This window comes from Dermacentor albipictus, unplaced genomic scaffold (genome assembly GCF_038994185.2).
Source record: "Dermacentor albipictus isolate Rhodes 1998 colony unplaced genomic scaffold, USDA_Dalb.pri_finalv2 scaffold_30, whole genome shotgun sequence".
Lineage (NCBI taxonomy): Eukaryota > Metazoa > Arthropoda > Arachnida > Ixodida > Ixodidae > Dermacentor > Dermacentor albipictus.
This window is the reverse complement of record NW_027225584.1, coordinates 1,247,563-1,272,623: the sequence shown is the minus strand read 5'-3', so window position 1 is coordinate 1,272,623 and position 25,061 is coordinate 1,247,563. Positions and strand designations below refer to the sequence as shown.

General features: G+C 46.2%; 1 protein-coding gene across 7 annotated transcripts in view; it reads right to left on the bottom strand.

Moving 5' to 3' along the window:
• The window catches only part of LOC135908429 (GRIP and coiled-coil domain-containing protein 2-like), a 217,187-nt gene extending 194,376 nt beyond the window's left edge, over positions 1-22,811 (bottom strand). For 4 of the 7 annotated variants that reach the window (XM_070529780.1, XM_070529778.1, XM_070529779.1 and 1 more), the window contains exons 1-4: positions 22,399-22,705; positions 22,278-22,289; positions 19,380-19,464; positions 18,742-18,845 (exon numbers count right to left, since the gene is read on the bottom strand). In XM_070529780.1, the coding sequence (XP_070385881.1) occupies positions 18,742-18,845; positions 19,380-19,464; positions 22,278-22,289; positions 22,399-22,446 (249 nt within the window). In that variant the 5' untranslated portion in view covers positions 22,447-22,705. Of the gene's footprint in view, positions 1-18,741; positions 18,846-19,379; positions 19,465-22,277; positions 22,290-22,398; positions 22,707-22,729 lie in introns of those variants that run through there. The other 3 variants (XM_070529774.1, XM_070529776.1, XM_070529777.1) reach the window with 3 other exon arrangements.
• Positions 22,812-25,061: the final 2,250 nt, after the last annotated feature.

Sequence of the window (25,061 nt, the reverse complement as noted above, 5' to 3'; positions counted from 1 at the left end):
TTTGATATCAGGTGACTATGGGCTACACGATCGAATGCTTTCGAGAAATCCAAAAAGATGCAGTCAATTTGTTTATTACTGTTCATATGAAAGTGTAAGTCTGACGTGAATTCTAGTAGTTAGGTTTCGCAAGAAAATCCTTTTTGGAAACCATGCTGTAAATGATGATGTAATGCCCGAAGTGGTGCCATGAATGCCATGGTGCCACAGGTACGTATTCAGAGGAACATCCGTTGAGAGCCACACACATCTGTCTTGAGCGAAGATACTCGGCAATCCATGCGATAACCTTCTCAACCAATTTGTAAAGTCAAAGTTTAGCGATCAGTAGACTATGCGTAGCGACGTCAAAAGCTTTTTTGAAATACAGAAATATGCAATCAACAATTTGTTTCTTGTCGACTGCTGAGACTAGCTCATGAGTGAATGCAAGCAATTGTGCCGTACACGAAAAACCCTGCCGAAACCCATGCTGACTAGGATGAAGAAGGTTATTGTTATCAAGATGAGACATGATGCAGGTATACACATGTGCCATAACCTTACATACATAAAATGCTAGTTAAGGATACTGGTCCGTAATTCTCAACTCTGTTCCTCTGTCCACTCTTATGAATTGGCACCACTCGCGCTAGTTTCCAATCACCGGGAACAACGCTGTTATTTAAGAAATTTTGAAATAAGCGACAGAAGTACAAAGATGCTCGAGCAATTTATAAGGAATGATGTAGGGATATCATCCGGATCACACACTTTTGTTCGTTTCAAACTCTGTAATAATCGCTCGATGCTCGTCACACTAAATACAACCTCAGACATTTCGCCGGCTCCAACCGGAAAATCAACTCTATTAACCGCACTAATGTTTGAATGAGTAGACTGAAATACTGATGAAAGGTATTTAACAAAAATGTCGACCTTACTTGACGCAAGCGATAGTAAATAGCTTAACGATTTCCGCTCAAGCTCGGGCCATCTTCTGAGCCGCAACACTAGCGCGCGACCACACATCAGCCATAACGGCGGTGACTGAGCGAATCGCGACAGCATGTCGACTTGGCGTTGACCTATTGAAACCCATGCGCCTGATGTTCACCTCTTCGTCGGGCTCAAAGAACGGCGGGCAGACTCCGATGGCGCTCGCCCGCCCTCGCGGTCCGGGCAGGCTGCCTCCTCCGGTTCCTCTGTGATTAACACGTTTGTTAGAATATGGTGCGCAAAAGCTCCGCCAGCGAGTGAGCTTACCTGGCTGCATCACGGCGGGCGTTATACACGTCTTTCTTCCACACGCCGTGCCACTGGGCTGCAGTTTTCACTGCCGGGCCCTCAGCGTTCAGCAAGGCAGTCACTTGCTGCCAGAGCTCCTCCTTGCGCGCCGCCGTCAGCTGTTGACCCAGCACACACGACGCCTTCGCAAGGTAGGGGTGCTCTTCAACAAATGACACGAGTATATCGCGTTGCCTCGCTGAAACATGAGGACCCAGCCGCCTAACCTTCTGCGAGGACATCGTTTTGGATCTGCGGCATGCAAACTGGCAAGTCCAAAACGTAAACAAAGCGAGGCAACTTGTTTGCATAACTTATGGCACACCACCTAGCGACTAAATAAGAAAACAACACAAATAAACTTACAACTCCCAGTAGCGGTCTGCGCCGCAAGCTAACATTTATTACTGAAAATATATTTGCAAGTGTTTTATACAAACCAATGTTTTTTTATCAAACCAGCAACATCCTTCAATTGCTATATCGTCCCCCAAGTACAAACAAAAATGATGACGTGATCGTCCGGCAGACCGCCGCTCGTTGATTGGTTCTCCTCACGCCGCCCCGTTCCACTCTTTCTCCGAGTTACGTAATCCAGACGTAACAGCCAAAAGGAACCGGTTCCCAAAGGAACCGCTACAGAATACGGCCCCTGAAGTCGAAGTTGATAACGCTATCTGAAGATCAAGCGATACCACCCGAGAACCTTCGTAGTCACCACACCTTGAATGTGCTATAAGGTCAAGTGACCATCCTGACTCGCTCCAGCATTGTCATTTCCGTCGGCACCAAAGCACCAGAAGATGTAGAAGGCATAATCGAGGGCGATCAACGCCTACTGCTCAATCGTGAAATCTGTGTCGCAAGGGGGATCGCTCGACTGCATGGAGGAAAAGCGAAAGTAATGCTGACCAACTTCAGCCAGGAGTTCAAGCACGTCTACAAGGGCACAACGATTGCATACGTCAAGGAAATTATGCAAACCAGCAATGCGTTTGTCCTCTCGGATTCTGCTGCATCTACCCCGACGGCCACAGTTTCCGAACCAGACTTCGACATAAATCCAAGTCTCCCCCTGAGTAAGCAGAAATAGCTAAGATGTCTTCTCCGACGATACAATAATAATAATAATAATATATGGGGTTTAACGTGCCAAAACCACTTTCTGATTATGAGGCACGCCGTAGTGAAGGACTCCGGAAATTTAGACCACCTGGGGTTCCTTAACGTGCACCTAAATCTAAGTACACGGGTGGTTTCGCATTTCGCCCCCATCGAAATGCGGCCGCCGTGGCCGGGATTCGATCCCGCGACCTCGTGCTCAGCAGCCTAACACCATAGCCACTGAGCAACCACAGCGGGTCCAACGATACAAGGACTGCTTTTCGATGTCATCGAGCATTCAACAAACACCGATTGCAAAGCATCGCATAATAACCGAAGAGTGCGCTCAACCACTCCGACAGAACCCTTGCAAAGTTTCAACACGAGAATGTGAAGCTATAAGGCAACAAGTCGACGAAATGCTGTGCTACGACATCATCCAGCTGTTGAAAAGCCCGTGGGCATCTCTTGTGGTCTTGGTGAAGGAAAAGGACAGAACCCTACGTTTCTGCGTCAACTATCGTCCATTGAACAAGATCACGAAGAAGGACGTATCCCTCCTCCCACGGGTAGACGACGCATTGAGTCGGCTCCGCAACGCAAAATACTTCTGGTCGATGGATCTTAAGACGGGCTACTGGCATAGAGAAGTCGATGAGAAGGATCGAGAAAAAACCACCTTTATCACTCCAGATGGGCTCTACGAGTTCAAAGTCATGCCATTCGGTCTGTGCTCAGCACCTGCAACATTACAGCACGTGACTGACATGGTGTTAGCAGGGTTGAAGTGGCAAACCTGCCGTGTCTACTTGGGCGATGTCGTTGTCTTTGCCGGAAATTTTGACCATCACCTTAGGCAGCTTGCGACAGTACTAGAGGTGATCAAGTCATCAGGGCTCACTCTGAAGCCAGAAAAGTGCTGCTTCGCTTACAATGAGCTTGTGTTCCTAGGCCACGTCATCAGCAACTCTGGAGTCCCCCCCGACTCGCAAAGACAGCTGCCATCGCAAAGTTCCCGCAGCCAATCGACAGGAAGGCAGTGCATAGATTCCTTGGCATGTGTGCCTACTACATGCGCTTTGTCAAGGACTTTTCATGCATCATTGAGCCATTGACACATCTAATTAAATCTGATATCGAGTTCAAGTGGGAAACGCTGCAGTCGCCACCGGTACTCGCGCACTTCCACGAGGATGCTGATACAGAAATCCACACTGACGTCAGTAGCCCAGGCCTTGGTGCCGTCCTAGTCCAGAGGAAAGATGGACTTGAACGGGTGATAGCTTATGCCAGCCGGTCGCTGTCAAGAGCAGAAGACAATTAGTCTACAACCGAAAATGAATTCTTCACCATCATTTGGGCTACAGCAAAATTCCACCCTAACCTATATGGCAGGCCATTTAAAGTCGTCAGCAACCATTACGCGTTGTGTCGGCTAGCGAATTTAAAGGTCCCTTCAGGACGCAAGAATGCGACATCACTGTAATCTACATGTCTGGACAAAAACACACTGATGACGACTGCCTATCACGCATCCCCATTGACGCTCCGCCGCAAGACGATGAGCATGACAACGCCTTCCTTGGAATAATAAGCGCGGAAGACTTATGCTGAACAGCAATGAGCCGACCTGGAGATAAAAGTCCTCGTCGAGTATTTGGAAGGGAACACCAACGTTGTTCCTAAGGCATTTAAGTAAGGATTGTCCTCATTTTCACTTCAAGACAACCTACTCGTGAAGAAGACTTTCTCGCCAGTCCACACCAACTACCTTCTTGTTGTTTCCTCAACACTCCGTTCAGAAGTACCGCACGCCCTACATGACGATCCTACCGCTGGGCATATCGAATTCACCCGGACGCTATCGAGGATACAGGAAATGTATTACTGGCCCCGCCTGACTGCCGATGTCGCCCATTACGTCAGGACATCCCGAGACTGTCAGCGGGATTATTACAGTGAATCGAATCTCGTTGCCGACGATTTCAGCAGATCGGGATGGATTTGTTGGGACCCTTTCCGACGTATACATCCGAAATAAGTGGATCATCGTGGCGATGGACTACCTTACCCATTTCGATGAAACTAAAGCTCTGCCGAAAAGTAGCGCGGCCAAAGTGGCTAAATTCTTCGTCGAGAACATCCTGCTGTGACGTGATGCCCCGGGAGTCCTCATCACCAACAAAGGAACAGCCTTTACAGCAGAGCTCACCCAAGCCATTCTGCAATACAGCCAGACAAGTCACAGGAGGACAACCGCTTACCACCCGCAGACGAATGGTCTTACGAAGTGCCTGAACAAGACCCTCACCAACATGCCAGCAATGTACGTCGACATCTAGCACAAGACGTGGGACGCGATCCTGCCGTACGTAACCTTCTCCTACAACACAGCAGTGCAAGAAACAACACAGGTCATGTCGTTCAAGCTGGTTTCGGCAGAAACCCTATGACGACCTTCGACATCATGTTGCCACACATCATTGATGAAGAGAACCTTAACATCGCCACCTATATCGAGCATGCCAAAGAAGCCCGACAGCTCACCCACCTGCAGAACAAGAGCCAGCAGAGGACCAACAGCCAACACTACAACCTTCAACGTCACTACATCGAGTACCAGCCCAGCGATTGTGTTTAAGTTTGGACCCAGACATGCTGACGAGGACTCAGCGAAAAGCTTTTGCGCCGCTATTTCGGACCCTACCAGATCATCCGACGCATTGGCATGCTCGACTACGATGCCGCACTAGACGGCATTTCGTTATTGCAGCAGCGCCGCTCACGACCTGAAATAGTCCATGTTGTGCGACTAAAGCAAATTCCACCAGCGCTAACAATCTTTGGGACTTTGCATAGATAAACCTTGGACTTTCTTTTTTTTTTTGGACTGTTACCTACCGTATTTACTCGCGTAATGATCGCACTTTTTTCGCCAGAAAAGTTGACGCAAATTCAGGGGTGCGATCATTACGCGGGTTAAATTTCCCACGAAAAAAAAAATTTTTTTTTTCGTCCCGCGTTTGCTGCGGGATGCGGGTGCGGGACACCAAAACAAACATGGCGGCCGGCGGAGCAAGCCGAACGCGCCGAACGCGATTTTTTTTTCTTCTCGTGAGTACATTACGCGCATTGAAACAGTTTCTTCCGTATCAGTGATGAATAATATCGTTAACATCGGCAAGTTTGCGGCAATAACGTAGCTATGTCCACTTTGAGGGGACAGAAACAGATGGGCGCACTTAGCTGCCAGTGACAGAAGCGCATGGCCGGTGTGCTGTGGAAACTGCGGCACCGGTTTCACTACTGTCCTAACACGGCACGTTTCCGCTAAGGGTGGGCGAATATCTTAGCTGTGTTACAAGCGTCGGCGTATGAATGGGGTACACTTTTAACGTATCCGTGTAAACGTGGCTACTATCATTGCCGCGCGCGATTTGTTGTGTGCTCACGAGTGCAGATGAAAAGAATCGAGACGCGCCTCTTTTGTTTTTGTTGACCACAACTATTATAAAGCCTACCCATAATAAAGACAAGTTTGGTAGTACCTCTTTTTGTCATGGAATTGCGGAAAGTGATGAAAGTAATGAAATGAGGCATCCACTTAAGAATGTTTGGTGCGTGCAGGCGAGTCGTTCGCGTAGCATTCGACAGATGGCAAGCGCGATCATTGTTAGCTAGACTTGGAACACCACATATCGCTGCGGCAAGTTCGGGGTGCGATCATTGTACGGGAAATAAAAAAAATCGAATTTTGACGACAAAATTCAGGGGTGCGATCATTACGCGAGTGCGATCATTATGCGAGTAAATACGGTACATTGGACTTCGTTTTGTTGTTGTTGTTGTTTTGTTACTTTTGCTTAATAAGTGTCCTTTTCTGTTTCACTCTCCTATTATGTTTGTAGCATCAGGACAATGCTTTTTGCAAGGTGGGCATTGACACGTGGACTTGTTTATCCTTTACGGATTAGTGCTTTTCACCATCTAAGAAATTTTATCGCTCAGTGCAGGATGCACCCGCATGTATTGGAAGTTTCTCGAATGTTATCGATGGTTCTGTTGTCACCGAAGCTAGTGAATTTGATTGCATGTGACGGGAATTGCCTAGAACTTTCTGGAAGACATGTGGGTACCACCGATTACTCTGGTACCTTCAATGATTCGTGTATATAAGTGGACGTGCTTGACCGGCAGATAAGATTTTCGACGATCACCGATGGTGCTTGCCGCTATTGTTGTGCTTTTGAGTGTAGCCCGTTCTTAAGAGCACAGGTTCGCCCAATAAAACACTAGTTTCACCATTCACAGTTTTGCTGCTTTCTTTACCGTCACTACCACATGACAATATAATGAAGTGCATTTATACACAATTTCAATATAATGAAACTTCACTGCCATCGCGAAGGAATACAGAGACAATAAATGGAAACTTCCATGGATGCAGATGGTCTAATGGTGGAATTGCAAGTGGCTGCTTGCGAACGCACTTCTCAAATCGCACAAACACGAGCAACCTGACCATCGAAGCAGAGCAGTATCATGTTCTGCATAAAGTCCAAGTGCGATAAGATCCTATCATCCGCTGTATGCCTTGGGTGGCTTTTACATGCAAGTGTAAGCGTGCAAGGGTTAGCTAAGAAGGATGGTGGCTTGTTAAGGGGTGTCTTGCAGCGTTAGCAAGGGGAAACGGGAGCCAGCTCACAGCAACACAATCAAGTGTGCACGAGGATGAGGAGGAGTAGTAAGGAGAGGGGCAAGTTGCCGCATATCTCCTTATCTAGCGTGGCCGTGGATTAGAATGACTGTCAGCGCTGCTGAGGGCTACGCATGTTGTTTCAGTCTGTTATTATGATACACTGCACCGCGCACTGAGTAGCAGCATAGCAAACGACAGAGTAAGCCAGAAAGTGTTAAAAAGTCGTGATGTGCTCCCCTGCGACTACCTTCTGCGTCATGACGTCAGAACACATCCACTTTCTGGAAAACAAAACCTGAACTAGTTCACAGGAAAGCTATTTAACAAATTATTTAGGGCACTCCGAGGCTTGCCAGTACATTTTCTTGGGCTTTGAAGTAAAGAACCTTCATAACCCCCCCCCCCCCCCCCAAAAAAAAAATTAGAAATGGAAGCTGAAGAGCTAATGCGGTTATGGTTCAAGGTCTGCTGATGACCCCTACCTACTACTCTCAGTAGCATATCATTCTTTGCCTTCTCTTCTACGTGCATGAGCAAAAAAAGAAAGCAGCGGCAAGAACTGTTTTAGGGTCACAGCCGTTTTTTTTTTTCTTCACACACCAGAGAGAGCATAAGTACACAGACCAGGAATTCTACAATAAATTAGATTTTGTAGCTGCCAGTGCATGAAATTTAAAATTGAGGACTGGTGTCCCAACTTGACATTGCGAACTTGCCGGTGCACTCATCAGCTTATGGTCATGGATATTCATGTGCATAAAGCATCATGAATAGTAAAGAGAGCAACACCTGAAGTGGTTCATTCACAGCACAGCATGAGGATCACTGTTCTAATAACCTTTCTTTGGTTTGACATGCCTTCACTACAGTAATAAATGACAGTAAAGCACGATAACAGCAGCTGCTGATTCTGCCATTTGCCTACTCCATGCAAATAGCACACATATTTTTCATCTTTTTCTGAGTAACTGTAAAAACAAGTGAAAGAAGAAACAGCATCTGTAGGTCTTATGAGGTCAGAGCAAAGCACAAGACCTGCAGATGTCATCTCCTCTTACAGGCATGCTGTTTTTGTTTTGTTCCGTTTTCTTTCTTTTTTGGCTACCTTATAAGCATATCCCAGAGAAGCTCCTAAGATTTTGTAGCAGCACACACTATGCTCTTCGCCCTTTTTTTTTTCGGTGCCCTAATAAAAAAAATACTAAGAAATGGGTACAAAGAATGAGAGATGGATGGTAGCTGATGGCTGCAGCAAGAACACAGCAAAATATCAACTGGCAAGATAAAAATACCTGGCCAAGAATGTCTTTATTGCTTTACTTCTTTATATTGTTTAAATACATGCTAAATGAAATATTAAACAGTTTTTCTGAAAACTAATTGAGATACAGCGGGTCAAAAAAAATTGTTGACCAGCTCATTAAAGGCAAATGTATGGTCCTAAACTTGTGTTTGGTACTTGCTTTGACAAGGTCAAATTGTGTTCTTGAGATGCATCTCAAAGGTGAAAAGAAATGAGAGCTTTCTTGAACAAAAGAAACAATTTTTGCATTCATGATAATATGACCACCACGTTCACTAAGAATAGACCGACGAGGTCTTCGAGTTTTGTCACCAACCATCTTCTGCTGCTCACAGTTATGTTTATAACTACAGTCGAACCCAACTTTATCGAACCCGTTTACATTGAATTACTTTATATACCAAACAATTTCAAATCCGGTAGTTACAATGAGTATATATAGCGAAAATTACACTTACATCGAGCAAAAATAGCAGCGACTCCCGATATATAGAATGTCAAGCGGCGGAAAAGTGCCCCCAGAAGTTGGCTTTCCCTTGCGGCAGCAGGGAAGCCCGGCAGCGCGGCTCCATCCAACCACGCTGCCTCGGACGAGCCGTCGACAGCCCCCCTGCAAGAAATGATCCTGGCCAGCCCGCAGCACTTGCTCAGACAGCCAATCAGAGACTCTTGTGCCCTCGTCGTGCAAGATCGCACAAGTGCAAGTTGTCTAGCTGCTTTTCTGGTTCATTATGTTTGCGCCTTGTGGGCCTACTCCTGCAGTGTTGCTGTGATGAAGTGGCAGAATCCGCCCTTCGTTGTGAAGCTCGAAACCATAAATCGGGTCGAACACGGTGAGAATTGGATGTCTCTGCAGCAGGCAAGATTCCAAGGAGCACTCTCAGCACGATCTTGAAGAATAAAGGGGAGATTAGGGCTAAAGCGGCCATACTTGCGACTCGGCGCCCGCGGTGCCCGACGGGTACGCACAGCTGTGTTAAGTGGTTCATCCAAAATTGCTTCAGACGTGCCGGCCTCCCATGCTCGGTGATGACTGCAAATTCTGATGAATGCGACGCACATGTTGCTGGTGTTGCCGAAGTTTGGAGCGAGCTGTGAGAATTTCCGGAAGCTGTTGACGAATCAATGGTCGACGAGTGTGAGTGCAGATGATGGTGTCGCGACCACAGGAGAGCCCGAAAGCGAAGACTACATTGCCGACATCGTACGAAGCATAAGTGAAAGTGGGCACAATGAGCGAAAACAATAACGCTTCTGCGCCAATGCTGAAGGTTGCAGCCTCACCTGCCCCAACTTCTTAGACAATGTGGAGAGCTGCATGCATCGCAGGCAGCAAAATTGCCCAAGGAGAAGAAAATACAGGACTACTTAATGGGAAACTAAGCTAGCTTCATCAATAAAGTGATTTTACAAATGGTATGTGCTTTTATGACATCCAAATCTTTAGCAGGCTTATATCGAATTATGCACTATATCAAACTGATGGGCGCCTTTCTCGCGAATTCGATATAGCTGGGTTCAACTGTACCACTGCTGGGCAAGTACATAAATTGAAAGGTACATAAATTGAAAGGCGCAGATCAATATTTGGTTTTGTCTAGTGTTTGCAGACGTATTTGTAAAGTCACCAATACAGTGGAAAACGGATATACCGAATCTGGATATAACAAATTATTTTATATAGTGAACAGCTGTAAAATCTCCTTGAACATTAATGTATTAAATTTTCATTACATATATCAAATTATTGATATTTTTATGAAGAGGAAGCCCGATGCACAAATGCATTTACAACTATTTACATGAGGAAACGTGGAGAAAAGCTAATCGTACAGGCTGGTACAAAGGTCGCAGGTCCAGAAGACAGTCTATCACTTCATTTTCATCTCCCTCTTACATGCATGGTCCGGCCCAAATGCACCGTAACATAACTGGTGGGAGGTTGGAGCACCGGGCGGTTTTTAGAATGACAGCGAACTAAACGAAAAGTACGGTTTTAAACGGGGCACGTGAACGACTTCAGTTCGTAGTTGGGACAAGTACGGCGTGTCTTCAACAGAGGCGGTTTCGTAATTTAATTGACCTAATCGTTGCAATACTCAGTAGGGTCAGGTATAGCATAAAAGCAGTTTTTCGGGCAGGCTGACATGACGAATTGGAGTCTACAGCAGAAGGAGATTTCCGGGAGAGTCCAGTAGTGACTGTCATAGCGACTCTTTTGTGACGCCTGGCAATCTGGCGAGCTATACAAGCCTGACCAACAGTGTCATGGGCATATTCCGTGGCATATCGCGCCATCGAAGGTAGCAAGGTGTCAAAAGGCAGAGTGGGATTACGCCCAAACAAGAGGCAGAAAGGTGAGAAACCTGTGGTATTGTGACATGACAAATTGTACGCAAATGTCACGTAGGGCAAAGTGCTATCCCAATCGCAATGGCCTGCTGAAACGTACATAGACAACATCTCTGCAAGGGTGCGATTCAGTCGTTCAGTCATTTCGTTCGTTTATGGGTGATATGCGGTTGCAAGTTTGTGTTCGGTGGAGCTGGAACAAAGTATTCATTAAAAACTGGGGCCGGAAGTAGCAGCCATGATCTGTCAGCAGCGACCTTGGTGCGCCATGGTGAAGAATCATGCCTTGAAGTAAAATATCTGCTACATCTGTAGCACAGCTGGTGTGCAGGGCACGTGTAATGGCATAGTGCATCGCATAATCTGTTGGAACGGCTATCCATTTGTTTCCTTTTATGAATGTGGGGAAGGGGCCAAGAAGGTCCATGCCGACACGGATGAAAGGCTCTGTGGGAACATCGATTGGATGGAGGTGGCCAGCAGGTTGCACAGATGGCCTCTTTCGACGCTGGCAGGAGTTGCAAGCCTCAATGTAAAGCTGCACAGAGGGGTAAGGGCCTGGCCAGAAGAAGTGACATCGAACTCTGTCCTAAGTGCAGGAGGTGCCAAGGTATCTGGCAGCGGGTGCTTAGTGGAGCTCAGCAAGAACAGTAGAATGGAGATGGTGAGGGACAACTAGCAGTAAATCTGGTTTATCAGAGCTGATGTTGTACCGATAAAGAATGTCGTCATGGAGCACAAACATTCTGGTTGAGCGATCTGATTGTCCTGAAGTCAAGGACTCTATGATCGACCGGAGAGTCATCTTTTCACTGCTCAGTAATGTCGCAAAAGTCGAGAATGGCCAGAAAGCAAGTGTCGGCACCCTGCTCCTTGTCGTCAGGAGGATCGACGGCATAAGGAGACAAGCAGTCGGTTCCAGATGTAAGCAGCTGGATTTGTACATCACAACGAGAGAATACTCCTGAAGTCTGAGTGCCCAGCCACCACGGCGGCCAGTCGGGTCTTTCAATGACGATAGCCAGTACAGGGCATGGTGGTCTGTGATGACAGAAAATTGGCGGCCAAACAAGTAAAGGCGAAATTTAGCCACTGCCCACACCAGAGTGGGGCATTCACACTCGGTGGTAAAAAAATTGCACTCTGAAGGGGACAAGAGGCAACTGGCGCAGGCAATGGCGCGCTCGACTCCATTCTGCTGTTGGACGAGGACAGCACCTATGCCATGGCCACTGGCGTCTGTGTGAACTTGAGTTGGTGCCAATGGATCAAAGTGGCCTAATATCAGAGGCGTTGTTAACAAGCGGATGAAGGTGTCGAAGGCATCAAGTTGTTCATGGCCCCAAAAGAATGCCGTGTCCTTTTTGAGAAGGTCAGTCAGTGGCCAGGCGATATCTGAAAATCTTTAACAAACCAACAAAGAAGCTGCACACATCTTTTGTTGAGCAGGGTACAGGAAAGTTCTTGACTGCATGAATCTTATCAGGATCAGGATGTATACTGGCAGCAGTGACAAGGTGGCCAAGAACTGACTTTGCGGTGTCCAAAATGGCACTTAGAAGAATTAAAGTGAAGGCCAGCCTCTCTAAAGACTTCAAGAATAGCAGCCAAGCAACTGAGGTGGCTGTCAAACATAGGGGAAAACAAGATGACATTGTCCAGATAACATAAGCAGGTGGACCACTTATAGTGCCGAAGGAGAGAGTCCATCATTCTTTCGAAAGTTGCTGGGGCATTACAAAGTTCGAAAGGCATAACCTTAAAACGGTAAAGGCCGTCTGGTGTAACAAAAGCGGTCTTCTCACGATCGATTTCATCAACAGAAATTTGCCAATAACCAGATTGGAGGTCGACTGAAGAGAAGTATTTCAATCCGTGAAGGCAGTTGAGAGCATCATCAATCCGAAGAAGAGGGTACACATCCTTTTTCATGATCTGGTTCAGTTGACAGCAGTCGTCACAAAATCACCAGCTGCCGTCCTTCTTTTTGACCAAGACAACCGGCGATGACCAAGGACTTGAAGAGGGCTCAATTACACTTTTGGTTAGCATTTTGTCTACTTCAAGCTTGGATAACGTGGCGTTCTCTGTGAGACATGCGATAAGGTCGTCGGCAGATAGAACTAGCATCACCAGTGTCAATCTTATGAGTCCCAACGGAAGTCTGTCCTAGCGGGCGATCTTAAAAGTCAAAGACGTTGCGATAAGATGCCAGGACGTGACAAAGATCCGCAACCTGTTCAGGAAGCAGGTGTTGAGCGATCTTCAAAAATATGCCGGGATGGGACGTGGCAGAACTGATTGGACAGCAGGAGGCTGCAGACGAGCACAGAACATCTAATACAGAGATGGCAATCGTCTATAGGAAAACCGTTGCCAAGCAACGTGCCTTTCAGGATAACTTGTGTACTTAAACCAAAATTTAAAACAGGAAGAAATATGTGGTTATTGACGATAGTCGCAATGGTATTAGGAACGGCAACTGTGCGTAGCAGGAGAACACAGATATTAGGAGTCAGCCCATAGTCACCGTCAGGAACAGATGGGAAGCACGTCAAAGGCATGTACATGGAGGCTTGAGGAGGCAACCGTACGAAGTCTACAGGACCTCAGCTGATTTTGGAGCACAGCCGTAAATAGGCAGCTCGAGTTGCAGGAGGCCAGCAGCGCAGTCAATCAGCCCTTAATGGCCCAATAAAAACTTAAGGCCGAAGATCAAGTCATGGGAACACCATTCCAGAACAGCAAATAAAACAAAAGTGTTGAAACCAGCAACAGTTATTCGGGCAGTGCACATGCCAAGGATAATGGGTGTTGCTCCATCAGCGACCTGAATAGCACGAGATGCGGCAAGTGTAAGGACTTTCTTCAAGCGCCAACAAAGACAGTTGCTCATCACAGAGATATGGGCTACAGTATCAACAAGTGCTCAGACAAATACACTGTCAACTTCTACATCGACTATATTGCATATGGTCGGCAGAGTGAGAGGCTTTGGCGGAGACGACAATGCAGCATCACCTCCAGGAGCTGCATCTTTTAGTTTTTAGCCCAATGCACAAATGTATTTACATCTATTTACATGGGGAAAAGTTAATCACACAGGCTGGTACAAACGTTGCAGCTGCAGAAGACAGTCTTATCGCCTCCTCTTCATCTCCCTCTTGCAGGTACGGTCCTGTCCAAATACACTGTAACAATATATTGAACTATTTCACAATCCCCTTCGAGTTCAATATACATGTATCCAGCTTTGACTGCATTGTTGAGCTGCCAGTTAAAGGGGCCCTGAACCACATTTTATTGCAGTCGAGAAAAGCGTATGAAGTTAAAATAGACTATTTTAGAAATACTTTGACGCAAACAGTACATCAATGCGTTCGGCAGAAGCATAGTTATTGGCAATCAAACATGCCCTTCGCAGTGCTTCGGCTCCTTCTCTAATGACTTGTACTGCAAAGGCTACAGAGGAGTGGGGTGTGCCGACAACACTCCGCCTAATGAACGTCACCGTGGCGAGCAGTTCAAAGTTGATTGTGGATGTTAACGCAGAAACCACCACTTCCGTCTTTGGCACCTACAATGCGCCAAACATAAACCAAACGCAGCTGTCCTCAGCTAGCTACAGTGCGCTTAGCAAGTGGAATCGTCGTGGCACCCTACGGCAGCCGCGGTATCTACACTAAGTAGCAGACTGCAGCTACATGCAACTGTGGTGCATTGGCGCAGCATTCGCTTTGTGCAAGACGGGGCTTGAGTGCATGCTCGCGCTTATGCTCCGGTCTGACCGTGCTACATGGTGTGTAGGTGCCAGGGGTCGTGGCCTCAGAGTCTGGCATCACACAGAGGGTCGCTTCTAGCTTATGCCGCTGGTGTGTCTCGTAACAGGTAGCTGGCCTACGCTATCAAGACATCACACAGAGGCTAAACAGGCCCACACCATCGTCTGAGTTTACTTGATGAGGGTTGCTTCTTTCTTAAGATTATGAAGTCGACAGGATGAGGAATGGAACAGGGGGCTAATTTACATAGGAATGCAAACTTATTTACATAGAACAAGGGCTATCATACTGGCCAGAGCATGGAGCGCAGTACATCGTCCTTGTAGCAAGAGCTACAGGTCAGCCGATGACATGTTTCTGGAGAGCATACACCAGAGCCCACCGCACACACTTAAGTAGTCTGCTTATATCCCTTTGGTCCTCCCTAGATTTCCAGGTCAAGGAAATCTGTGGTCACACTTTCCTCTAACTAGAGCATCCAAAGTTGTCGAAGGCTCTGCCTTGAGGGCCAGGGTGCGCATAGGCACTCTGGCACTTTTGTGCCCTGAACACAATCAGAGAAGTACCCCTGGGCCCAGCTCAATGCCTCAGAGAAAGGAGGGGACACACATTAATAGCAACGCTCATGCATGTCTTAATTGACACGTCTCGCTCATGGAATGGCCCAGCAATTAGCTGGTTCTTGGGACGATTGGTTTGGGCGACCAGCAATGGCCGTAACGAAACAGCGCAGAATGCACTTTCCACAGAGTTTTTTTGACCCAACGTTGTGGTAAGTGGCCCAGTATCATCCATCAACCACGCTGTTTTCCGTCAAACGTGTCAAACCATGGTGTCACCACTGGTCATCTCAGGAAATCGAAGAGAGTTTCGAAGGTCACTGCCCCCGCTGGCCAATCGTAACAGGTGGGGACCAGCTTTGTCTTTCACTGGCCTGACTGACCTGTAGTATCAACATCAAACTTGCGTATTTTTGAAGCACTTTCAATAATTCCGCCAAGGCATCTAACCAGGAGTGGCCAGGAGTAAGCGCGCATGTAGTCTGACCTAAGCTTCGCATTGTTTGAGGCTAGTTGGGCGTACAAAACTAGTTGGAATTAGAGATACCCAACTGTTACGACACCGGTAAGCAGGGTAGCCAAAATTTAATTCCTACAGGGGCAGCCATGGCCGAGCATGAGCAGACAATGGTCAGTTTTTTCCGGAAGTATGTAATTATTACTGAAATTCGAAAGCCCATTTTCGTTTACTTCAGCCTCTTTATTACACTTAGTAACAGTAGGACGAAGTGCACTGATCCAAACACTTCTCGTTTGACATCAGCTTTTGGCCAATAGCAGCCATGTACAGTCGCCTACTGATTTTCCGGACTCCAAAAATTTAGGCATGCTCGATTATTCGGTCTGCTTTACGGCACTGCCATTCTCCCCATAGACCATAATGTATAACAACTGCTGAAAGTTCAGACACCTTGCAACCTCTCGTCTGATTTTTCGGACACTCTTTGAGCCAACTCAATCGAGAGCACCATGCACCGACTCTGACCGGTGCATGGTTCGACTTGCTGAACGCCATTTTTGTTTTGAACGGAGCCTCCTTGCTGCCCCACGAAGTGGCGCTACTGCAAATCCCCGCTCATCATCATCGTTTCTGCCTGGTTCGATAGAGTGGCTCTACAGCAGTTCCAGTTTCAGCTTAGTAAGCCATGTCAAGACAATCGAGCAGCTGATTTGTTTCTTCTTGCACGACGCTGCGAGTAGGCAATGTTTTTCGTTTGTGCGACTGGTGTCGGCATGGTGGTGTTTGCTTTGTGTGCTGTGTCGAGGTTCCGGTGATCCAACGCGGCATACAGAAACATCGCGCCAAGTGTCTAATGGCACCGACAGTGCCCGCGCAGACTGCGCTGGGGAATGTCGGCAAGCGGGTGCCGGGAGGCCTAGAATTTGTCACCTTTCCGATGTGCTCCCTACTGACGACGAAAATGTTTTGCCAAGACCTGTGGTTGCACTGCGATTCCGGACACTGTCTCATTTGACAGTTTCACAGGTGCTGACACTGCTGTACTGACATGCGCAGAACTCGATGACGGCGAGATCATTCGTCAGGTTTTTGCTGCACCGCCGAACAATGACTCCGAGTCAGAAGATGACGCACCACGTGCTACGCTGCCGTCGCATGCAGAGCATGTACAAGCAGTGACTGTGCTTTCAGCCGCCTATAGTGACCGTACGACCCTCTCCGAGATTCAGGCTTATCTGATTGTGCGTAAACGGAACAGTGTGCAACGGCGCATTCACGATTGCTTCAAGCCTACTGCCGAGCCGGAATAAGTGCGTCGAAATAAAGGATTTCATTTTTTTTCTTGATCTGCTTTTTCGGACACCTGTTTATTTGGACATTTTCGCAGTCCCCGTGAGGTCTGAATAAACGGTCGGCGACTGTATTGGAATCCGTGTTGTTATGAAATAAAGCATCCAGAAAAGAGTGAGGAGCAGGCTTCTGTCAAAAAAAGAGTGTTTGAAAGAAAGGAGGCTTTGCGCTTTACTTGCAAGCTCCACACTCTGCGCATGACTGCAAAACTTTGCTGAGATGTTCACAGCAGCGTATGCTCTCTGCAGACTGTTTTTTTCACCAAGCCCAAGGGTGGTTCAGGACCCCTTTAAGCTTGCCACAGAACTTTTGTAGGATACACACTTTACTAACAGCTTAGACACCACACACAAGCAGCAGCTATAAATTTGTTACAGCCAAAACTGACAAGCAACAGCGTTTCTTATATCATAGTAATTCTTTCAGCGACTTTACTATTGCAGGTTTTGCCTAAATCAACTTGCTCAAAGCAAGCGTCCCTTTTGCACCCTTTCACCATTGGAAAACTTCCAACGGGAGGTTCGTAGATTAACGAGATAAACTTTTTCACAAACACCATGTTTTGTAAAACTAGATGGAATATTTGTAAAATCTTGAAATTTATGAAAAAAAGTGGTTTCGCCCAAAACGAGAAGCATTGATTACGATAGCAAATTAGTAGGTTGCTATACGAAGTAAGGATAGTAGTTTTATTGGCCGTACAAGCTTGTAAACATTCACTTACTAACTAAATTAGCAAGCACGGTGTCACACACACATTGGTAAACATGAACATAACTCACTGTCAGATCACTGGAGTGAGGAATCATGGCAGCAGCAGTAGGTGAATTTACCTTCGTACATTTCTCGCTTCAATGCAAATGAAACATCGAAAGCACAGTGCATGCAAAGTTACCGGCACTATGCGCACTCTGCGAACATCATAGATCACTTTGAAGATGAAGCCTGTGCGAGTGCGCACTTTGGCCACATCGCAAATCGCTTTCAAGATGTGGCGCCTGCACGGCCGCGCTGTGAGCAGCAGCCGCCAGAGAAGAATCCCCCTCCCTCGCCTCATCCCTGTTTCGCGCGCGACAGGAGAGGGTGCTCACGCACGCGAGATTGAGCAGCGTTTGTCGGCTCACCCTCGTACATGTTCACACGCACATACAGCATATGGCGCACAGCGACTATTTTATCACCTTTGGACTTTATACAGGACCTCAGGGCGACAGCGACGGAACAAATGCACCTGGAGTGCCCACATAATTGCTATTGCGATAAAATTTGGGATAGTTCGCAGGTATGCAATAGGCACTTCTCTCAGAATCCTATTCTTCCTAAAGGCTTCTCCAAGTATAAGTGGCTGGGTGGTAATGCTTCATTGCTACTAGAATATAGTGCACTCATGTACAATGTGCTGTAGTAATAATCAGTGGCATAGCCAGGGGGACACACACTAACCATGCCCCCCCCCCTCCCACGCTTTCCTCTCGAAATTTGTGTACTAGGATACCTGGAATAGAACAGGAAGCGACAACCCCACCTGCGGTCACATGTGAGCCCCCTCCGAAAACATTCCTGGCCCCACCCCTGGTAAGAAAACTAATTTCATTGAAGTGCAATGTCCTAGAGCTACCTGGTGGGTTACAAGAAACACTGTAGGGGCGGGGCTCCGGATTAATCTTAAAAACCTGGGTTTTCTTTTTTAGCATGCACCTACATCCAAGTACAAAAGAATTTTTGCATTCCACATCCACTGGAATGCGGCCAATGTGGCAAGAAACTGAAGCTGTGACTTTGTGCTCAGTTGCAGAATGCCACAGCCACTGTGAGCCACCACGGCCAGTAATAATAAGTGCACCCAAGTGAGAGCTCCTACTCACCTCAAACGAGTAGAACTGCTGCTCCTGCGCTTCTTGAAGTGACTGGTATGCATGGCGCAGCTCTTCAATGGCCTTGTCCTTCTCCTGACACTTCCTGTTGAGATCTGATGCACAGAGAAAACTTGGTCAGATATCCGTGTTTCTTTTATGAGTTGCAAACCCAAGCACCTTCGCAACCAAAAAATTTCCTTCGAGTAGAAGAGGTGTGATGGCACTTGAAATATTTGGTTTGCACTGCACACAGCATGGTTGTACTAATTTGTCCAACAACAAGACTGGAGGACTTCAGAGTTTACGCTGCAACTTGACTTGACTGCACATGGCACAGTGCTTCAACCTGTGACTGCAGTTGACAGCTCTAAACTTACTGCAGTAAAAAAAAATTTGTATTTCAAAGCCTAAATACTAATCTCAATGTGATGCGAGAGGCCACAAGTGAATTATGCAGCTGCCTTCACACTAACATGAATAGCAGTTTTAAATATGATGTCCCAAAAATCATTCTGACAAATCAAACAATGTTGATAACACTTCATAACTGCACTCAATAATGCAAGAATCCTTCCTTAGTTCGTCAAAGTCACAATTGGCAAATACACTCACTAAAGGATTACCATACTGAAGATGTGAGCACTCACCATCACACTTTGCCTTAGCTTTCTGAAGTAGCTCCACCTGTAGCTTCACCTGCTTGACCAGGTCTTCTCTAGATGCCTCATCCACCTACGTAATGACCATTGCAGTCACAAAAGAGCCCACTCATATTAAATGTCTAGCACGCACAATTCATAACCAGCAGCCCCACATTCTGCAACCTTTACTGACCCACCCATAAAAGGTCCCCAGACAATACTATCTATCTTTGTAAATAAGTACAATGAAGTTAAAACCATTTCTACACGGCCACACGAAATTTTCTATAGCAAGAAGTAGAAATGTAAGTTTTATTTTAATAATTCCATTTTCTTTGAAGTGCCGCATTTTTATCTTCCCAGATCTCCACAGCAGCAAGACCTATCACTAGGCATATACTAGTGCGCTTCAAGCTCTGTCTCTTAGGCTACAGGTCTACACGCCACAACCTATATGCATCCCCTTCCCCCCACCCCCTAATCCTTTGGTGCATGCTGGCTGGCTCATAAATGCTCAGAGAAAGCACCTACCCTATGGCCAGCTCAAGTTGTGCCAGAGTAAATGTCAAGCTGCAGCACAGAGAAACTCCTATAAATATCATAAGCAATGCCTACATACAATTCAGCTACAAATGGTCTAAATGTCACTATGTTAGCAAATCCTACTATGCACTTCTTACTGGTGTCTTCTTATATGACCAGTGCCTAAGCTACAAAATTGCTTCATTCAAACCTCCAGCCTACCTGTCCAGACAAATGTTGATTATATTATAAGATTTAAGTTTATAACTATGACACATAAAGGGTGCTGCTGAAAAACAAATTGACACACTAAAAACACAGGGATCAAGCTGTCTCTATACTACACAATTGCCCATTTTTCATACAACCAGGCTACAAGCAATCATGTCCCTACATTTTGAGCATGTTAAATTTAAAAGCATTGTTAGAGGGCCTAACATGTGCCCATACACATCTGCACAAACATGTTTCGCATGACAACAGAACAAATGGCAGGAAGGCTACATAAGCTCTGGCAAAAGTGTTTTTCAAGCTGCAACATAATTAAGTAGGTCAGTTAAGTTTGAATGTAAGCCCAAACTGAATGTTTGGAGTGGAAAGAAATGCCTACAAGGAGGGGCTGTTGCAAGCTTAAGCAGTCTGTTGACCCTTTTTGTATTTACCAACTAAGTTGCTTGGAGACTTGTAGTCTCGTGTACTAAGGGAAAGAAAGTGTGTGACACCTGCACACATATTTGTTCTGTTAATATTAGTTCCCTACTGAACATTCCCTGCAATGCAACTACCTACGGCAGAAGTACACAGCAATAAAATATGTCATGTCCCTTTCAGGCATAGTGCCCACAATTTTGCAGGCCTAGGTAGTGAATCAAAAGCAAACGTAATAATGAAATTGATATTTAAAACATGTCACAGACATTTTGAAATACTGATTGCACCCTGTGCTACAAGTTTGAATAATAGCCGTTTAGTTTTTTAGGAGGACGAGTTGGAAGGTAGACAACTGAATGTCTTCTGTCAGTGTAAGTATATTGTCATGTAGCAGGTTCACTTTGTTTTTCGCAATGCCTTACATCAGGCATATTTTTAAAGTAGCTGGACAGGTTCTTTGTAAGTATGCTAGACATGAAATAGTTAATATTCTCATATCTGATGTTCTTGTAGAATGTTCTTGTGTGGATACCAAATTCTGTAAACTTGACTCCCTGAACAATGTAGAATTCTGAATCCATTCAGCAGCTGTATGCTTTTCATGATTCTGAAGGATGCAATAACTGTGGTGTAAATGTTTTCAATCAACAGAATTGAGGCTTGAAGGGGATATGAAACTATGACTTTTCATAGAGCAAAGAATATTTACGATGAACACATCTGAAAGATGCATGGCAGTTTTCAACTGGCATTGCACAGTGATGGGTACCACACACAGTGATGCCCTTCAAAAAGGCATCACACACGGTTGAGGGGAAAATGATGTCTCCACACATTACAGAAACATCAAGGGGAGGCAGATGTCATCACCACTTCCCCTTCAAATGCGTGGAGAAATGTCCAGGTGGGTACAAGATACTTTGGGATCTGCAAGCCCGTGCCAAACTATTTTTGCACCCTCTAATGAAGCAAGCACCTGGTGTCAAGTCATCGCACTGTGAATGCTCATTTTTTTGTGCCTGTCAATATGCTCACTTCTGGTCAACCTTCCGTCAATACTGCAACACATGAATAAGATTATGCTAGGAGTGCAGTGACCATTTCGGTTGTGATGTGCAACAATGCCCCGCACACACTGATGGCCGTCAGCAGACACTGCTTTCCAATCATATTCTTTTGCACTCATCGTGATTCCGACCATATGTTGGCAAGAGGTCAACGTATAAGCAGGTAGATGATCACAAAAGGTGCTTGCTACTTTAAGGGGAGCAAGAATGCAGTCTGGCACGTGCTTGCAGTTCTTGCAGTATTGTGTCCCCACTTCTACATGTCAGACCAGCACTAGGTACACATACCAGCAAGTAATGTCGTAAGGCAAATACATGATAGCACTGATTCGGGCAGAAACTGTAAATACAACACAAAGTACGCTGAAAATGTCAACCTACCTAGGTCCAAGGAATGCCGACGTTAATGAAAAATAATTGAGCTGTAATAACGAAGTTTAGTGCTAAACGTGTCACGAAAAGATATTGCAAAACTTTCTGCACATAAAATTTTCCTGAGATGTAATCTGTACAAGAAAGAGAGAAACGGGGCGGCGTAGGTGCGGCAATGCGAGCAGAACTCGCAGTGTATGTTTCTGCATACTTTGGTACTTCAATTTCTCTGCGCAAATGAACAAGCAAATTAAAATTTTACCAACGGCGAAATCAAGGATGGCATACGTACTTTGGGGCTGTCCTATAAAAAAAAAATTACATCCATTAATAATCAATCAACACATCAAAACAAAACGGTGAACATTGAGGCGTGATCCACGCGGAAAACGGCCGAGGATGCGATGGCTCACCGATATTCTGGTAGTCTTTTCTGTCGGTTGCTCCTGCGAACATTCCATGTCTATCCATCTAAACGTAAAGAAGCAAGTACATAAGTGATGACGGCGTGGAACACCGCATGCGATATAAAATTATTGTTGGCAAGTGAAAATTTAGAATGCAAGTGCAATCATGCTTCCTTTAGAGTTCGGTTAATGAAAAATAATGCATAATTCTTTGATCGAAATATAGCTCTTAACCAAGCGCTCTAAAAACAAGAACATGGCCTATGGCATTTAGGTGACACCAGCGTAACCACGATCGAATCTCTTTTTTCTACGTGAAATTCGCATTATGAAGTACCAAAAAGAGAGATTCCAGCAGCACAGCTGACGTCTGGACTATGCCTAGTCTGGACCACGACCTACTGGAACTCCAGACCTGCACAGATATCCGGCTTCTATGGGAGCAGCTTGCGCCCACTTTCGTTCAACCGACTGCCGTAGGTGGCGCTTTTATAACCTGTTCGTCTGCTACGCGGTGGGCGGTTGTGCGGCGTTGTAAGTAGTACGGCAGCTGTAGTGTACGTTGCGACGAACTGCTTCTCTAGTTGACGATTTTTGCTAACACAGTGACAGAGATGTCACAAGGCTTTGATCGGTCACTTGGCTCCAAAAGTTGACTCCCCGAACCTAAAAAATGTCGGAGCGTGTAGTCCGCTGCTCTCTAAAATAGCGTCAAATAGCCGCTCCCACTGCCTTTTTCAAGGAGATTATTATAAATCGCATTGAGTATAGAGTTCGCAACGTACCCAACAGTTTCATTGTACCCGTTGTAAAATTCGCGTCTGCGCTCTTTAGAAACTTGAAGCCACCGTAATGTTCGACGACAGAACGATTACCACTCATTTTAACTATTAAAAGTTGTCCGTGAATGCGTCACGAGTTCAAAAAGTGAATTACGCACACAGCTTCACTGCGTACGTATCTTCAGCACCACCGTTATGCTGCCGCCGTACTACGCGGAAAAGCTAGCTTTACAGTGTGAAAAGAGTTCCGTGACACGATTTTTAAGGCCTGCACTGCAGCACGTTTTAAAGCACTGGGATCGCTTCATTTTTTGCAAGCTTTCTACTGAGCTAGACATCCAACGATATTAAAAACAAGATATGCTCACCTTCCCTTGAAACAGAATCGATCAGACTATTGCACATATCGGGTGGAGGACTTACTACTGAATACTTTTACTATACTTTTACCAGATCATCTTCCTTTCACTACGGCACACAGTAGTAAATCCTAATGTCATCTACGACATTAGGCTGTCTGTAATCAACTAAAGAAAGCTAGATTATCCTATGAGTCTTTTTAAACAATTTTTCCAGTCTCTTAAGGAGGCTAGGAAAGGGAAATTTATGCCGTTGATCTAGCATTGCAGCGGCTACCTATGCTCGTTGTTTACATTTCTTGCACCGCTCATCCTCTTCTAGTTTCACTATTCAAACGCAAAGCATTCGCAAATATGTCTTCTTTTGTATATTTGTGAATTTATTCATTTACCACCAAAACAAGCGCTTTGTGCCTGCCGAAATGGCAAGACAAGCGCTGAACAGATCGCAGAAGCAGACGACAGCGAACAGGTTATGACTAGCGCCACTCTGCTCGTACGTTCTTTCCCTAGCGGAAAAATGGGCGAACTAGACCAGGCGTGCTGGAGGAGGGAGATCTGTGCAGGTCTGTAGTTCAGTAGGTCGTGGTCTGGACGTTCTGAGCTGGACAAACAGGGTTGCAAACTGACCCGGCGGACCCGGCTAACCCGAGCACGCGAGCTTTCGCATGAGCGCGTGTCACGTTTACAAAAAAAGTAACCATTTCTTTTTCGGGACTGTGCACTTTACAACAAGACGCTGGCTTTACATTAAATATTGTCACATTACATATTTTGCACACGAGTTTTTCTCTTAAAATTGTTGAAAAAAAAATTGCGCTTAGTGTTGCTCTGTTCGTGATCAAATTCCCCAGAAAAAAAACGCGTTTTGTGGTCCGTATTGTTCAATGTACACTCTTAGAAAAATTTACATCCTTTGGGGCTTATCTTGTCCCACAACAATAATCGTCATCCGTCTTGCCCGCGTTTCCTTTCTTTAACGCGGCGAGCCCAGTACTTCCCAGTCACGAACGGCATGCGCGTTATGAGTGTGACGCAGCATTCTCGACAGGAAAGTAGCGAGCGCCGAGTTTTCAGGAAGGTAGTGACTACAGTGACGGGGCCCGGCACTTTAACATCTGTACTACAGTGACGGGGCCCGGTACTTTAACATATGCACTACAGTGACGGGGCCCGGCACTTTAACATCTGTACTACAGTGACGGGCCCCGGTACTTTAACATATACACTACAGTGACGGGGCTCGGCGCTTTGACCCCTGCCCTGCAGTTCTTTCAAACATTCTATGCAAACAACTTCGAGCACTTCACGGCAGGCAGTGAACTTTATTAAGGTGCTGAGGAGCGACTCCGAAACCCCCTTATGAGGGAGGGGGCGGCCGCGAGCACTTCCGACGTTGGGACGGGCAGGCCGTGCCTCACCGCCTCCTCCCACTCTTCTTCCGTGGTGAGATGACCGTGGTCCCGTAACGAGGGACACCGCCAGAGCATGTGTTCTAAGTGCAGAATGGATCTCCGCCATCCGGACA